Source organism: Phoenix dactylifera, chromosome 3 (genome assembly GCF_051530095.1).
Source record: "Phoenix dactylifera cultivar Ajwa chromosome 3, Ajwa_hap1_PhDact_Kaust_v1.1, whole genome shotgun sequence".
Lineage (NCBI taxonomy): Eukaryota > Viridiplantae > Streptophyta > Magnoliopsida > Arecales > Arecaceae > Phoenix > Phoenix dactylifera.
In genome coordinates, this window is record NC_143192.1 from 3,986,214 (window position 1) to 4,004,658 (window position 18,445).

At 39.2% G+C, this 18,445-nt stretch overlaps 2 protein-coding genes and 1 pseudogene across 3 annotated transcripts; all 3 read left to right on the forward strand.

The window, feature by feature from the left end:
- Positions 1–7,204: 7,204 nt before the first annotated feature.
- Positions 7,205–9,452, forward strand: LOC103708299 (uncharacterized). Of its 2 annotated transcripts, none has more exons than XM_008793146.6 (6): positions 7,205–7,694; positions 7,825–7,960; positions 8,047–8,173; positions 8,265–8,304; positions 8,405–8,645; positions 8,741–9,452. In XM_008793146.6, exons 1-6 carry the CDS (start codon positions 7,485–7,487, stop codon positions 8,821–8,823), a joined length of 837 nt encoding a protein of 278 aa, XP_008791368.2. In that variant the 5' UTR covers positions 7,205–7,484; the 3' UTR covers positions 8,824–9,452. The 2 variants fall into 2 exon arrangements, with proteins under 2 accessions (XP_008791368.2, XP_038979690.2); XM_039123762.3 differs by having other exon boundaries at positions 7,337–7,694; positions 8,722–8,865.
- A 3,195-nt stretch (positions 9,453–12,647) lies between these two features.
- LOC149767872 (uncharacterized) lies at positions 12,648–13,571 on the forward strand. The gene has a single exon (XM_089929362.1). It carries the CDS (start codon positions 12,648–12,650, stop codon positions 13,569–13,571), a length of 924 nt encoding a protein of 307 aa, XP_089785488.1.
- Positions 13,572–15,848: 2,277 nt separating this feature from the next.
- Positions 15,849–16,478, forward strand: LOC149767873 (secreted RxLR effector protein 161 pseudogene; annotated as a pseudogene).
- Positions 16,479–18,445: the final 1,967 nt, after the last annotated feature.

An 18,445-nucleotide genomic window follows, 5' to 3' on the forward strand; every position in this document is an offset into this window, starting at 1 on the left:
GAGAAGGGGTCTGACAGGCTATTTATAGCCCTCTCCATGATTAGTTACACACGTGAAGAGTCACCCCCCATCAAGGCAACCTTTCACTGTCGTGCAATTACCTTAATGCCCTTGTGATTATCAGGATTTACAAGTGACACTTGTCAAGATGTGGGTTCTAATTAAACGGAATCAAGGTTTAATTAAACGGGATCCAACAAGATCATCATCGAGGAAGGTGGAGGAGGTGGACGTAGAGAGTCATCTCGAGCAGGACTATTCCATTCTCGTCACCACCAATGGCAGGATCAGGCTTGGTTGCCTTCGCCTGCAACTCCTAGTTCTTCTCCTCCTCTTGCTTTTCTCCCCCATCTTCTTCTCCCCGGTGTCACCAAACATGGCGCCGATATGAGCAATGTGTGGGAGCCTCAATGGCAATCCACTGTGCACCAATTCTTTATGCTAACGAGCACAATGTGGGTGCCACAAGAACGTCTTGGTGGCAAGTCACCACACATAGTTATTTATCGGGACCCCTTCTTGAAATTGGGTGGAATGGCTCGGAAGGAAGAAGTGAAGACCCTGATGGCCACAGCATGCACATAGCTAGTCTCCATGGCTATCAGAACTCCTTCAATGTCCTTTGTGATGATGCCAGATACCAGGACTTCGCGATGAGACAGGAGTCAATCACCCTGTTGCACTAGCGCATGAATAGATTCAACCACCAAAATTCAGTCCTTATAACTTTCTCGTTTCTCAGCCAAATTTGGCATGTAACCATTCATTGGAAAGCCTTTGTAGTGATCTAATTATCCATAACAACCATGGATAGTCTAGTGCCCTTTGTTGAGAGAAAAATGATCAGGAAAACATGGGTCCCAAATTGTCATAAAAGTTGTGTTCCAATTTTCTCTCAAACTATATGTTAGAATTGGTTAAAAATTTCCAGGCTTAGTCATACTCGAATTGTCTACCTAATGTAAGAAAATGAAACCTTAATATCAAGTGCATAAAAGGTTGCCATGAAAGACCATCACGGCCTTATTAATTGCCAACCCATAAAAACCGCGGATTTTTGGAGTATGTTCATCATCATATTCTTAGAAGCATGAATACTAGCCCAGAGGCTTTGATGCCAATGACAGGAATCAAATCTTCAACAAGAAGGAAGATCAATAATATATTTTTAGGAAGTGCTTCATTATGCTATCAAGATCTTACTTTGGTTAGGATGGCATGATTTGGGTCTTATTATTTTCTTGAACATCTTCTTTGTCTACATAGCCCCAATTTGCTGACAGGAATCCATTTATAATAAAAATGAAAACTCTTTCTGACTACCTAAAAGGCCATTAGGTTCAAGGATGACATAGAGAGATAGGAGAGAGGACTAGAGGACATTGCTTCAATATTCATCTCTCTCATTTCTGATCCCCCCCTCTTATTATAGGGGTGGTTGAGGTGGTTTTTGGGAGTTGTGATTACCACACGACGTAGTTATGATCACCATGTAATAACTCCTACTTAAACCTATTTGAGCCAAGCATGGGCATGTTCTCTTAGGCACCCAACCTTGGTTTCTAACAATTTTCAATACATGAATCAATATGCCAAACATCGAGTGAGTGTTCTCTTAGCTGGCCAATAACTGCATGGATGATTTCTTTTTGACTTGATTCTAGAGTAAAGGTCAATTTATTAGTGACATTGCAAGGTGCAAAATAAACATCCCAACATTGGAGACTTGAAATCACATTTAGACTTGTGATGGAGATCTCAAAAATATTATTTTCAAGTGCATGCATTAATAGTGATTAGTCAAGTTAGCTAGGCCTAAATCATAATTAGATTGACAAAGTTTATTGTCAAAATATAACTTAATATTTCAAAATCACTTATATCACAAATTTTCATAACATAAACATTTCATTAATTCTCAAAATCCACAAGTTCCTAAAAAAAATGTTTCCATGACTACAAAAAGTTGAGTGTAATAAGCTTGCCTTATTTTAGTATTCTTGCCTAACCCAAGTTATAAAAATATCATGCTTATAAAGAATAAATAAAATAAAACTATTTAGTTTAGGAATGTAAGCTTTCAAGTAATAATTATGTAGAAAACTAAGTTTCCAAGGAAATAAAATGGTTTACACCGCATTGCAACTAATGATGGCACTCAAAGGATGCATGCATATTCAACCATATGGCAAGTCCAAGGCATGATGATGATGAGGGGCCTTAAGCCAAACATCCTAAAATATGGCGATAAATCAGAGGCCAAAGTCTTAACGCCATCTAGCAAAATAGACTGAGCAGGCGTGAAAATGGCTTAGCATAGGATAAGCCGAGTAAGAAAAGTATTGGCTAGGGTAAGTTCAATATTAAACACAGACGAAGTGAAGATTTAGTACGAGATCCGGCAATCACTAGAATATAGAGTGTGGAGAACGGTTAGTGCCAATTGCTAAAACTATTAGAGAAGTGGAGACTGGATGCAGACAACTGTCCTTGCATTCCATTTTGTTATGTATCGGTTCATTTGCCAGTATTCCTTGAGAAAATCATGGTTAAAAGTTATTAGAAAAGGTTGAAAACCCTTGAAATAGGCAATGAAGAGATATTGGGTATAGATAATTATTTAATTTCGTTGCTTGCTTTATAAAATTGTAATGAGATGCCTTGCATGCTTGGGGATAGAGTTTCCTATGAGTATACGGCGGCTGCCTTAACCACCGGCTCGTAATCTTGAGTCAGAGGTGTGACATATTTTTAGCACAAAAACAACCTTTTGTTTAGTAACATGAGTAATCCAATATTTTAAGCTGAAACATCTATAAATTAAATAAATTAATTAATAAATATTAAAGTCCATCCTTGATGCAATAGTGAGGCCGATTTCTCCATAGAGCGCTCTTATAATTAAGTTTTCCCATGAGAGATTTTGGACCATATGGAAATTATTCAAATTTAAAATACTAATAGTTATAAGGAAATGGCTGATGCCCTTATTTCAAGATCATTATCCATCAAATAAAAAAAAATTATTTTACAGTTGATTTAATAAAAAATATTTTTGAACAATAAAAATTTTGAAATTAACAAAAAACACTATTTTTATTTAACCGCAAATGGTAAATAGCAATTGCTATTCTTATTATTTAACAGCAATTATAATCAAATTAATAGCGGATGAATAATGATCATTTTTTTGGCTCTCAGAGGATCTCTTTTTTTTCTTTGCTAAGATATGTGGATCATACCTGACGAGTATGGATGCATTCAATAAAATCAAAAATCAAAATACCACGAAGTACCAAGAGCAGCTCTCCATCATTAATCTATAAGGTACTACCAAAATAACTGATTACATAAGTATCCATCCAATCCGTAGCTCTATTAATTTTACGGAACACACTCGGAGGACCATTTTAAGGATCGCAATTTTAAACCCATGGGGTCGACTTGGCCATGCGGGATAGCTGGCGGTGTCAGAGCACCGCCCGCGCAGGTCACATGCGGCCCACAGGAGTGGAGTATTGCTTCTGTATGCTCGCTGCTGGGTACCGGCGGTAGGCCTAAGCAAAAAGTATGACCACGCCTTCGTCTTCTCGCCTGCCTCGCAGCCTTTCCACGACCTCCATAAATCCAGCAGTTCGCTTCACGGGGAGGGAGGGAGACGCAAGGCGGAGAATCAGACACAGTACTGGAAGATGGTAATAATAACAGCAACAGCTGTGGGGAGAAACAAATGGGGCTGGTTCTGAAGAGCATCTGATCACAAACGTAGACAGAGGAAAGCATTTGAAGCCAGCCTTATGATGCAAGTAGTTGATGGTTGAAGGTGGTGGTTGGTGATGTTACACGCTGTATAAATTAATATAGGTTTAAACTTTCTCTTCCTGTTTTAAAGTCTATCTTCGACAGGCCATTTCATGAACTAGATATGAGATTATATAAATAAATGAATGTTAGGGTGGGAGAGAGCTTGTGTTTCTGTGGATGAGTACTGATGGTAATGGTGGAAGGGAAAAAAAGGGAGAGCATGTGGAGGCTCTGACGAGACTGGCCGCTTGTGCAGCCTTCATGTGGATAGTAGGCGGATTCCGCATTTCGGCCCCTCCTTGCTTTTCTTCTGGACATTCCAAAAGCTGGTGGCTCCATAGAACTGGTCCAGCCTGTTGAGGTTTTGATTTTGAAAAAAATATTTTTTAAAATAATAATAAATAAATCTTATTTTTAAAATTTTAGTTGATTTAAATATTTTAAAATATTTTTTGTTTCAAAAGAGAAACCATTACGTTTCTACAATTATCCAGATAGAATCTATAAATAAGCTCATCTGGGATATATCAGTCTGTTTCCACAGCAATTTTTTTTTTTCTTTTTCCTTCTTTTTAGGAAACTGAAGAAGTCGTTCAGAACAAGTCTTCTAATAATTATGCTTGTTAGAAAAGAATTGCACAGAGTCAAATTGTTGTATAGTATACTTTGCACATCTTGATTCAAGCAAGATTTTTTTAATTTTCTATTTTTTTATAATTTGTTTATAATACTATACTAAAATTATAAAAACAGCAACACCTACTAATTTTAGGTATATTCCCCAAACACAGACAACCCATCCCAACCATTCTTCTCTCTCTCTCTCTCTCTCCATGTCCCCCTCTGTTTCTACGTGTATGTGGTGCATCTTGTTACTTAAATACTATCGTACGATGAGACATGTGAGGGTAGGCATGGGACAAGACTGAAAGAAAAGAGAGCTCATAAGTCATAAAGCATATGATGAACCATGCATGTAAAGGATTAGAGGATGCCCATGGCCTATTTAGTTATAAGCCCTTTGCATCCTTACTCTTTTACTTTCTAATTTAGGAAAACATAATTTAACTAGGGCAAGGTCCACTTTGCTGCTAGATTGCAAGCTAGCAAGATGTAGAGTCTTGCCCATGCTTCAGAAAACCATTTACTTTCCACCAAGGGGAATATAATAGCTGATTATGTTAACTCGCAATGCATCATCAATATTGTTCCAAAGCGTTTTAAAATGATAAATATATACTAACATAGGATACGCAAGCTTCAAATCATGCATGTTAACATTAAGCTCCATGTCAAGAAAATGTATTATGCTCCGCATCCAACTAATCATCCTCAGACTCGATAACGATTTGTGGTAAGCTAATTACATACATCGAGTAGGAAGTGCATGCAAATCGCAATTGAAAACCGATGATAATAAGCTAGAACAATTTGGAGAATCGCTACTATTGAATTTGTTCCTAAGTATGAGTCAATTGTGTTCCTTATTTTAACCATTTTTGGTATCATATTTGTACAAACTTACACAATAAATACTGTACTTATGAAACCTATGCAACAAAGTCTATGAGAGGCAATATATGATATAGGAATTTCAGGTGAAGAAAGTTTATCATGGCATATAAAATTCTTGAAACCCCTCCCATCTTTCTATGGGACTATATACATACATGCATACATGCCGTTCCAACGGACCTAGAAGAATGACCAATGTGAGGACAAAACGGTCGGTTTCCTTGGGGCGCGTGGCAGCCAAACCCTGAGCCGAGTTGCCCGCCGCGGCGTCGACGCCGAGTCACAAGAAGCAGGAAATGGTTTATTTTATGGTGAACGAGGGAGAAAGGTGGTGCGAGAGAGAGAGAGAGAGAGAGCTTTGACCAAAAAGAGTCGACAGTCTAAGCTGTCGGATACTAGCGACAGCCATGATTCGGTTCCAGGGTCTCTTTTCTAATTTATATCCCACAAGGTACTAAAACCAATACAACTCACCTTTTATTTAACTACTGTTATGCTTACCAATCTATTCCATAAGGATCGCCGTTTCTTCCGGAATTCAGTACTAGTCTTTTTATTTTTCCCATTAATAAACCACGGAAACAGTAACGAAGAAAGAGAGGGGAAAAAAGACCCAAGCCTCAACACAAATCTCATTCAGATAATCTAAGTCAGTCCCTTCTCTCTCTCTTAATTTTGAAACGGGAGCCGAATGGCCGTAGGCCTCTTTCCTTCTGCAGCTGCACTTTTTGGGCTACGAGGACAGAAGTTAGCAGTGAGGGAAAGGGTAGTCCATCCATCCATGGGGGTGATGATGCAGAAAGACAGGGCTAATAGACGGTCAAGGCATGCATCCCATCCCCCCATCCATACATCAATGGAGTCCTTCTATTCAAAAAAAAAAAAAAAAATCCCGTTCAGTCTATCCATAGATTTTCTTCTTTCTAAAGGGTCCGTTCCTTTTTCGTCCGTCTATGGCACCTTATTCCTCCCTTAAAAGTTTTTTTTTCTTTTCTTCTTTCATCATGGCCACATAATACATACTTAGCAAGTATACATAATCTAACAACCTTATATATATTGAACAAATCAAAATATAATTTTTATAATATAATATTTATCGATACATAATACATGAATAGATGATATACATTATTCAGATAAATTGATATATAACTTAATATGCATTTTCAGATAAATCGATGTACAACTTTCAGTTTCAGAACATAATATTTATTAATATATTTAGCAAATTAACCCTTTAACAATCTAATATGTATCTCCAGACACATTGATATACCATTTCTAAAGTATGATGTTCATCGATATACGATTTATGACCATATGATACAAATTTGGTAAATAAATTATTTTTTGGGTAAAAACGGTATTTCATATTGAGTACAGTCTGCCAAGTTAAATAAAAGTAAAAGATAAAAGAAAGAGAGTATAAATGCCGTTGTCGTCCAGATGAATTCTTCGAAGTGTCGGGCTACAAATAAGGTGACCTAATTTGCTGTTCTATTTGTCTTCTCAAATATATGTACTGTACTTAGAGGAGGTAATTTTTGGAGAGAGAGAGAGAGAGAAAGAGAGAGAGAGAGAGAGAGAGAGAGAGAGAGAGAGAACTTACACAAAGATGGAGAGGGGTGGATGATTTTAGGAACAAGAGCTAAAAAGGATGGCAAGAGGATGCTTTATTTTTTTTTTAATTATTAAATGAGGAAGTCATGATCGACACCGTCAGTAGCAGTCCCCTCCCAGATCTCCAGGCGCGCGGCCAAAATTTTTTGTCCCGCATATAATATTGTGTGTGCCTCGTAAATGTGAAGGTTGAATCCAGCGAAGCAGACGAAGGCTGCCTCCCCATTATTATATATAACGGAGAGCTCTTTCATCGGCCATCGACGGGTCCTTCTCGTCGTGGGCGCCACCACCACCTCCCCCTTGTTTCCCTTCCTGCTTCCTCCCCACATATATACTATTTTCCCTCTCTTCTCCTCCCTTTCTTTCTCTCCCTCCCTCCCTTTCTTTTCCCTGTTCCCTCCTCCATTCCTCTGGCCTGTAATGATTTCTGTGCCCCTGCTATCACTATCTGAGAATCCAAAGGGAAGGTCGGAAATCTTTTCATATAATCTGCGAGCCATTCCTCCTCTATTCTCTCTTGCTGTTGGTGTCTTGTGGTGATGGCGGCGCAGCCACGGCAGTTCCAGATGGGTGGCGGCAGCGGCAATGCCGGCGGCAGCGACACCACCTACACGAAGATCTTCGTGGGAGGCCTCGCCTGGGAGACCCAGCGCGACACCATGCACCGCTACTTCCAGCAGTTCGGCGAGATCCTCGAGGCCGTTGTCATCACCGATAAGAACACCGGCCGTTCTAAGGGCTACGGTTTCGTATGCATTCCCGCCGCTGTCCCTCTCTTTCATCGCTAAACAAAAAAAAAAAAAAAAAAAAAATCTCTACCATGCATTCTTCTTCTTCTTCCTCCTCCTCTGATCTTCTATAGTCTTTTATATGTATCAGGTGACTTTCAAGGATCCTGATTCGGCCATGAGAGCATGCCAGGATCCATCGCCGGTGATCGACGGCAGGCGAGCTAATTGCAACCTGGCATCGCTCGGCGCTTCTCACCGGACCCGGCCACCAACCCCACGACGCGGTCTATCTTGGCAGTCTTACTCCATATATATATTAACATTTCTCGCCAGTTCAAAGGAAGGCTAATGGTTTATGTTTCAAGTGCAGGGATGGCAGGGAGGTTTAGACCTCTGGCTGGACCCAGCATTGCTGCTTCTACGTATCATGGATCAGCTGCCGCCACCTCTTACTTCCATCAGCCTGCCCAATATGCCTACCCTTATTCTGTTTATGGGTAAAGAAATGTGGCCTTTTCTTATTAAACTCAAAGCTCCTTTTCTTGTGAAATCCTTCCTCCTCGGTTCATTGTCCTCTTTTTCTATCAGATACTCCGGAGGATACTCACAAGACAGCATGTATCCAATGGTTAGTATTCTGTGAAGAACCCGAACAAAACTAGAATGTAGGAGAAATGGGGATCTCGGTTCATGGCAATTAATGGGTAATTTTGATGGCATTGATGCAGAGCTACTACGGTTTATATGGTGGAAGTGGGGGGCAGCACCACCAGTTCTCTCCATACTATGCGGCTGCCGGGCCGGGGTTTTTCCAAAATCTCTACCCCTACCATGCCCAATTTCCACAGGATATCCAGGCACAGACTGGCTACGGGCTGCACTATCCACAGATGCTGCAATATCCTTACTTGCCACAGCATTACAGGGCTGGGGTCCTCTCCATGCCTCCCTCCATTGTGCCCACCACTGGTAAAGTTTCTTGCCCGAGGCCTAAACAGCACGTCATATAGCTTCTCTCTAATGGTGGCACTGAAGTCAGTAACAGTGCTGGTTTGATTCAACAGGGGCGACTGCCGCGGCAACTGTTGGTTCCAGCTCTTTGCAGCAGCAGCCCGGAAGCGCCTCGGCGCAGAAGCCATCATCTTAATTCTTGCATCTGATGTTAGGATTCATGCATTCTTCCATCCAAATTACTAACACTGTCGCATTGATAGGAAAAAGAAAAAGGAGGAATCATTTGTTTAGTCATATGAGGGGGGCGAAGGAAGAATTGGGATTTCCTTGCACTCCCCATTCCTCTCTGATTTCGAAGATGATAACCGATTCATCAGGTCATTGTTCGAACGAGCGATCGGGATGCATCGCTTGTGCTTCGCTGACTGACTGTCTTCACCTTCACCATGGTCTGCTCTGTTCTTCACCATCATCATCATCATACATTATTGCATTGTTTTATTGTATGCATCGACTGGAGGCTGGAACGAAATATTTAACTCTCTTTCCAGCCTCAAAATTAGGCTGACAATTTAGAGACAGCGATCGGTGCATGCGCGGCGCCGATCTCTCATCTTTATCATGCTACGAGCTCATGGTTCAGGGAGACAATTTTAAGTCTTGAAGCTGATCCATTGGAAGATAGCAGCAGAGGCCGCCGGGATGGCTCTGCTGGCTGACTTGTAATAATCTTCTTCTTTCTGTTGGCTGTTTCTGATTGTTATCAATTTTTATAAACTAATGCAGGATTACTTAGATTAATGGGATTCATGATTCCTTCAACTCTTTCCATCTTTTCTCTCTTTTCTTTCATATCACTGTGCAACTGTATGATCCGGTCCTGCTTTTTCTCCTCTCTTTTCCCATTTCCTCTCTTTCTGGTGATGGAAGAAAACTGTGAGGTGGAATCCAAGGGAGCAATGCCAGTGGCGTGGCGTGGTGGTAGGAGAGGGGGAGGAGGAGTATCCGAAGTAGCTTTAGCTGTTGCAATGAGAGCTCCAACTAGGTGTACGCAGCTCACATGCCGGCAAAGGAAAGCGAGCCTTTTCTTTGTATATAATCTTTAGGCATGCAGCGAATGGGAAAGGTGGCATGTGAGAGAACGTGGGTTGGACGGGCGGGTGTTGACCGGTGCACTGAGTTGACTGGAATTGTGATGTTCTGAGGAAGGTGATGTGTGCCTTGGAGAGGGACCGACCAGTTCCAATTCCAAGTTTCAGACGCATGAAAACAGTATTGGATACATGTAATGGGTGAGACAGATCACAGCCGTTGATTTCCATTTACAAAATCATGCGAGACAAATCACAGAGTTGTCTGTGTTAAAGATAAGTTGTTGGTAAAATCACAAATTCACAATAGCTTTGTACATGTTTTTGATACGAAGTAATCACAATTTGAAACACTTCTCCAATAGGTTATATTTGCCTTAAGAGTTCTTGCTTGCAGGGAATTAATGGCCGGCCGGTCCATCTCCGGCCCTGGACCGGCAGTTTTGGTCAACAAAGACTTTCTGTTATACCGCAGTCGTCGGGAGGATATCGAACTAATTTCCTTTTTTTTTTTGGTGGGTGGTGGGTGGGGGGTGGGGAACGAAAAGAAGAGGGAGATCCAAACATATAATAATCACCTAGGTCCAAATACTTGAAGATGCTCCATGACTCCAATCCAAGTCTTTATCCTCAAATCTTTGATTGCTAAGGTAACCGGTGTGACCATTCGAGAAATCATCGGTTCACAATTTCGCATATTTCGCATATTTTAAAATCAAGAGTTTTGTAAGTTAATGAGATTTTAGTTTTGCACATAATGTAATCATTGATCTCCTCCATGATTGCTTGCATTTGCACTTAGTGTTGATGATGATGGTACTGTCTGGTATACTTTTGAATTGAGGGTCTTCCAAAATTGCTTCAAGTGAGCTTCTTTGGTTCTTAACTTTGCTTGTAACACAACAATTAATTGCCCTCATCTACAAATTATGACCATTTGCTTAGCTGCTGGCCCATGCAGGCCATCCAACTTAGAAGAAATCTTAGGTTCAATTTCACCAACTTATGGGAAATGAACATGGTCTACATTGTTGCATGATGGTGCGGAGTCTTCTCCCTGCCACGAGATAAGTGGAGGGAGTAATGGCTTAAACCACCTGGCTAGAGATTGGGACTTCCAGATTAACCATGGTGGAGATGTCCATAGAATACATGGATGGCTCATGTTGTACGCATCATCGGAGAACATTAAGGGAGGTATTTCTGTTAGCTACTATGGTAGTTAGTTACCACAAGTAGAAAGACCTCTTGGAGGTTCGAAGAAGTGGTGGGGATTCATTTGGTTCGCGGGGAGAGGAGTGGGGAAAGTGAGGTCTACTGGAAAATAGAGAAATGCATCATGTTTGGTTGGAGTTTTCAAAAAAGAGAAATGAAAAAATAGCTTTTTCATTGAAATAAAAATTTCACTTTTTTCATGTGGGATATGGAAAAAGTCCAATTCCTATCATTTGGAAATTGAAATATTTTTTTTCAAAAATACCCTTAAGCTATTAGATAGAATAGGATAAAGTCTTTTTCTTTATTAAAGATATAATAGATATTTTACACAACTTTCTAAGAAAATTAGATGCTCAATCAGGCATAAGTTACTCTAAAATATGTCATTTTTCCATTATCAACCAAACATAAAAAAATTACTTTTTTAGATATCATATACTCACACATTAGCTTTCCAAAAAAAATAATTCAGTAAAAAAAAAAAATTGTTCGCGAACTAAAACAAGTCCTAGGATGCAACAATTGCCAAGAGTGGCGCCACAATGCCTGGAAATGCAAAGGGCCTAAGGAGCCCAAGCCTCCGCAGAAGGTTGTTTGAATCAAGGAAGGGCAAGCTTCATCCCAAAAGGCAATGCCTGCATTGCAAAAAGAGAACGAAAGCAAGAAAGGCCAAGTTTTCCCCTAGGGCAATCTGTGCCTGTAGCCCCAAAAAGGAAGCAACGTGAGCAAGTGCAGGCTTCATCAACAACAAACAGTGCCTACAGCCCAACAAGGGAGAAAAAAATCCAGTCAGTCCACTGCAAGGGAAAGCAAGAAATTTCCTAACCCTCATGCATTGTCTCCAATTTTTGGTGCCAAGCCTGCCCAACTTCTTCACCAACTTAAGGCTGCCTACTGGCACAAATGGCATCTCAGGTGACAAGGCCTAGAGCACTATCACTGCTGTTGTGTCTTCAAAACCAACCCACATAACTGTTGGATTTATTAATGATTAAATGTTTTATTTTTCCCTCTTTCCACGGGTTTTGTGTCATCCTTTTCATGCTTTTCCTCAGTTTTATGTCATGCTTTTACGTCCGTGCAAGAGGGGCGCGAGTTTTTGAGGGACGCGACCGTGGCTTCGCGGTATCGCGCCTCACGCGAAGGATCGCGCCCGCGACCGGTTTCGCCACGCGAAGGATCGCGCCCGCGACCGTGAAGAGACGCACCCAACAGACCCTCTCGTAGAGGTCTATAAATAGACGGCCTCTACAGATTAGAAAAAAATATGAAAAACATATGAGATTAGAAGCAGAGGATTCCTAATCTCTCTTCTTCTCTACTCTCTCTGCCAGTTAAAATATTTCTTCCATTTTTTTTTTAAACGGGCTTGCTGCATATTGATTCTGGGTTTGAAGCCTTCTTTGATCTGTGCAAATCATCGAGGTTGAAGGAACGGGAGGCTGTTGTATCTCAGGAGTAGAACGCCATCCAAGCCTAGTGCACTGTAAGGCGGCGAAATCTACTTCAAGGAAAGTGACCAACATACCACGCCTCAGCATCTCGGGTTCCATTTTTCCTACTTTTACTTTTTTTTTGTTTTAGCCTATTACTGCCTATTATTTATTGAAGTAGAATAGTTTAGTTTTATTTCTGCTTCAACATTATTTGCAACATTCTTGAAGTAGATCTTCGTACGTATAATAGGCTAGTAATTAGAGTTACCCCAATGGCCAATGCAAGTGATCCGGTTCCTCCTGAAAAGTTTAATGGAACTAATTTTAAGCATTGGAGAGAGAAAATGGAAATCTTCTTAACCACGCTTGGATTATTTTTCATAATTTTTGATTCTCCTCCAAATGAGAATGAGAATGAACTAGCTAGGACTTGTAATTTAGAGGAATTTAAGAAGAAAGACTACCTGTATAGAGGTAGGATTTTGTTCTATCTTTCTGATCCCCTTTTTGATGTCTATTGCACTCTGAAAACCTCTAAGGAGATTTGGGATGATCTTAATAAAAAATATGGTATCCAAGATACCGGAATGGACAAGTATATTGCTAGTCAATTCCTATCTTATAAGATGGTAGACACCAAGCCCATAGTTGACCAAGCTCATGAGCTAACAGTGATTTATCATGAATTAGGCTTAACGGGAATGGGTATAACTGAGAGCCTTCAAGTTGCTTGTACCATTGACAAGCTTCCACCTTCTTGGAAAGATTTTGGGTTGTCCCTAAAACATAAAACCGAGGAAATGAACATGAAAACCCTACTATCTGCCATTAGGATCCAAGAGCAATATCTTGAGAAAAACAATGAGCAAATCATGAACCCTGAATTTCTAACTAAGGTGAACTTTGTAGAAGACCAGAATAAAACCTATAGGTTCAAAAACTCCAAATTTGAAAAGGATGGACCTAAGAACAAAGGAAAATCCATGAAGATAAAACACCAGATCAATAAAAATAATCGAAGGCCGATTTGCTACAATTGTGGAAAATCCGGTCATATGGCACGAGTATGCCGGATGAAGAAGAAGAAGTATCAGAACTATGAACATGCACCTCCTCAACCTGCCAATCCACAAACCAACATGGTGTTATCCAGTACTGGTCCTACTAGTACTGATGATCGGCCTGGAGCGGCCTAATAGTGACTATGGGGAATTCTACCTCGGCACGAGTACTTGGAACTGGGAAAGTACTTCTAAGATTTACATATGGGAACGTGCTTCCTCTATTTAATGTGTACCATGTGCCCGAAGGAAGGAGGAATCTGATCAGTGGATCTCTTCTAATAAGGAGTGGCTATTCTTTATTATTTCAATCTAAGAAAGTAATTATAACAAAGAATGGAACATTTGTAGGCAAAGGCTATGAGTGTGATGGCTTATATGTAATTAATAAAATGAATGATGTACCTTTGGATATTCCTTCTTATAGCAATAATAAAGTTATTCTTTCAGTATGTTCTTCATTTCTTTGGCATGCTAGATTAGGACATGTGAATAATAATACTATTAAAAGAATGATTAGTTCTGGTTTATTGTCTAATGTTTCATTAGATGAAAAAGAAAAGTGCCAAATTTGTGTTCAATCTAAACAACCTAGAAAACCATTTAAAATGGTAAATAGAAATTCAACTTTATTAGAATTAATACATTCAGATGTATGCGATCTAAATGGAACTTTGACTAAAGGGGCTAGAAGGTATTTTATTACCTTCATAGATGATTACTCTAAGTATTGTCAAGTTTATTTAATGAAATCTAAAGATGAAGCTTTTGAGATGTTTAAGACTTATAAATCCTTAGTAGAAAATCAACTTGATAAGAGAATAAAAATTCTTAGGTCAGATAGAGGAGGAGAATACACCTCTAGTAACTTGAATGAATTCTGTAGAGTTAATGAAAATTCTACATGAAGTTACACCTTCCTATTCACCTCAGTCCAATGGAGTGGCTGAAAGGAAGAATAGGACATTGCAAGATATGGTAAGATCTTTGCTTGCCAACTCAGGTTTACCTGAGGTTTGGTGGGGGGAAGCAGTGCTTACTGCATGTTTCCTGCTTAATAGGGTTCCATTTAAAGGTTCTAATGAATCTCCTTATGAACTTTGGAAAGGAAGAAAACCTAACCTAAACTTCCTAAAAGTTTGGGGTTGTTTGGCTAAGGTTAATATTCCTTTAATTAAGAAAAGAAAATTAGGACCTAATACTTTTGATGCTATATTTCTTGGTTATTCTCCTAATAGTGTTACTTATAGATTCTTAGTCATTAGTTCTGACATTAATGACATAAATAAGAATACTATAATTGAATCTAAAGATGCTTCTTTCTTTGAAGACATTTTTCCTTTTAAGGATAAAATAGAAAAGCATATAATAGATAGATCTAATAATGCATCTTGTAATTCACCTTCTAATGAAAATGAAAATGAACTTATTGATGTTAATGAACTTGGTAGAAGCAAAAGAATTAGGAAAAAGAAAGATTTTGGATCTGATTTCTATACCTTTATGGTTGAAGATGATCCTAAAACATATAAAGATGCTATGAACTCATTAGATTCTATATTTTGGAAGGAAGCTATTAATCGTGAAATGAATTCACTTATGACTAATGAAACATGGTTTCTAACTGATTTACCACCTGGTAGTAAGGCTATAGGTTGTAAATGGATTTTTAAGAAGAAATTAAGACCTGATGGTTCAATTAAAAAATATCAAGCAAGATTAGTTGCTAAGGGATTTACTCAGAAAGAGGGTATTGACTACTTTGATACGTGTTCTCCTGTGACTAGGATAACCACTATCCGTACTTTAATTGCACCGGCTTCAATCCATAATTTAATAATCCATCAGATGGATGTCAAGACTGCCTTCCTCAATGGTAATTTAGAGGAAGAGATTTATATGGATCAGCCAGAGGGATATGTGGCTCAGAGACAGGAAAGAAAAGTTTGTAGTTTAGTCAAATCCCTTTATGGTTTAAAACAAGCTCTTAAGCAATAGCATAGAAAATTTGATGAAATAATTGTTTCTTATGGCTTTAAAGTAAATGAATCTGATAAATGCTTATATTCTAAGTTAGAAAATGATTCATGTGTTATCGTATGTTTATATGTTAATGATATCTTAATTTTTGGTACTGATATGAATATTGTAACTGATATCAAGAATTTTTTATCTAATAATTTTGATATGAAAGATTTAGGTCAGGCAGAGGTAATGCTTGGTAATAGGATTACCAGAATACCTAATGGTATAATCTTTGATCAATCACAATATATTGAGAAAATTTTGAAGAAATTTGATAAGTACAACTGTAAACCAGTGAGTACACCTTATGAGCATGGTTTGAACTTGAAGTGCCACAAAGGTGATCCAGTAGCCCAAGAAAAATATGCTCAGATTATTGGGACACTGATGTATATTGCAAATACAAGTAGACCTGACATTTTCTATGTTATAGGAAAGCTCAGTAGATTTAATAGTTGCCCTAGTCGTAGTCACTGGGAAGCACTGGACAGAGTACTTAGATACTTGAGAGGTACCATGTCTTATGGTTTACATTACTCAAGATTTTCCACTGTACTTGAAGGATACAGTGATGCTAGTTGGATCACTGATTTAGTGAACCGAAAAGGAACTAGTGGATACATATTCATGTTGGGTGGTGCAGCTGTTGCTTGGAGATCATCCAAACAAACTGTGATCACCAGATCCACTATGGAGGCTGAGATTGTAGCCTTAGATTCTGCATCTCAAGAAGCAAAATGGTTTAAAAATCTTATGTCAGAAATTCCTATTATGGAAAAGCCTATGCCTGCTATCTCTTTGTTATGTGACAATGAAGCTGCAATTAATACTTGTAGAAATACTGAATATAACAAGAGAAACAGAAGACATATTAGTGTGAGACATAAGACAATTAGATACCTAATTAAAAATGGTATCGTGACTTTGGAATTTGTTAGATCTGAAGGTAACCTAGCAGATCCTTTGACTAAAGGACTAGCTAGAAGCAAAGTTATAGAAATATCAAGGGGGATGTGACTGAAACCCATAAGGAATCATTGACAATGGCAACCCAACCTATTCTGACTGGAGATCCCAAGACGAAAGGTTCAATGGGAAAAACAAGTTGTTTAATGATTAGTTAGCACTATTATTAAAATGACTTTATGTCATTTGGTCTCTCCCTATGATGTGAGTGCTAAACACAGCAGAGGTATACGGAAGAGTTTAAAACTCTGAATGAGTCCGAGTCTATGACAAGGTGCTTTGCTGTGAGCACCCTTGGAGGATTAACCTATGTGAGTGTGACTGTGTGGCGGCAGTCTATGGGGATAAGGGTTTAACCCCTAGAGCGCTCATGAAACTGAGATATTGGTGCATGAGGCCGAAAAGCACCACCTATGATGAACCCAGTATTTGCATTTGTCATGGGGTGAAGTATATGGAAATCTGAACCAAAGGATTTGGTTCAAAGCTTTTTAGCTACCACTATTCCTTTCAGATGTAAGTATACTTTCACTAGGTAAAGGTTTAAAGCCGCAAGCTACCTTTATTGAAGTCGTGACATGAAAAGTCCGGTATAACTATTTTTTATAAAATCTTTAAAAAAAAACATTTTAATCAGGTGGGGGATTGTTGGATTTATTAATGATTAAATGTTTTATTTTTTCCTCTTCCCACGGGTTTTTGTGTCACCCTTTTCATGCTTTCCCTCAGTTTTATGTTATGCTTTTACGTCCGTGCAAGAGGGGCTTCCTTGCACGAAGTGCTTTTACGTCCGTGCAAGAGGAGCGCGAGTTTTTGAGGGACGCGACCGTGGCTTCGTGGTATCGCGCCTCACGCGAAGGATCGCGCCTGCGACCGGTTTCGCCACACGAAGGATCGCGCCCGCGACCGTGAAGAGACGCACCCGACAGGCCCTCTCGTAGAGGTCTATAAATAGACGGCCTCTATAGATTAGAAAAAAATATGAGATTAGAAGCAGAGGAATCCTAATCTCTCTTCTTTCTCTACTCTCTCTGCCAGTTAAAATATTTCTTCCAATTTTTTTTTTTTTAAACGGGCTTGCTGTATATTGATTCTGGGTTCGAAGCCTTCTTTGATCTGTGCAAATCATCGAGGTTGAAGGAACGGGAGGCTGTTGTATCTCAGGAGTAGAACGCCATCCAAGCCTAGTGCACTATAAGGCGGCGAAATCTACTTCAAGAAAAGTGACCAACATACCACGCCTCAGCATCTCGGGTTCCATTTTTCCTACTTTTACTTTTTTTTTTTTTGTTTTAGCCTATTATTGCCTATTATTTATTGAAGTAGAATAGTTTAGTTTTATTTCTGCTTCAACATTATTTGCAACAATAACCACAACACCTCAAGTGACAAGGACACATGGGTCATCAGCTTAAGTCAGGGCTTTGATACCTTTCTAAATGATACATCTCTATTTTGGAATGCTTCAGTTATGTTTATATTAATCTAGGAAAACAGTACATAACAGCAAATGGTAAGTTTGTTGATTGAAGCAGGTTTTTTATACTGAGCTGCACATTAATGGGCTTCCAACCAGGGGAAGAGTTTCCCCCCTCATTCCTCCTATGGGGCTGAACAATCTAATTTCATGTGGAGGGGCAGCATGCACAGACATTAGACAATAGAATTTTGGAATTGGTGAAATATGTGAAGCATTTTAAGAACTACAGTTAGGGATTGATGAAAATTGGGAATGTCTTGGTGTTTGTCATTAGGAATTGGCAAAAACTGTGGAGGAATTTGTGAATGCTGTGTGAATGAATTGGTGTATGCTTTGAAGCATTTTTGAGATTTATCTTGGGCTTCGTTTGGAGTCAATATGTCTTCTTATGCATTGTCATTGTTCTATTAGAAATGAATCAGATTATGTGATCTCTCCCAATGACTTATATGTGCCAGTGAGTTGACTGCTATGTTATCATATATCTTAGTATTAGGAAAATCTTCTATTCCTTACTGCCAGTTATAAGCATTCAATG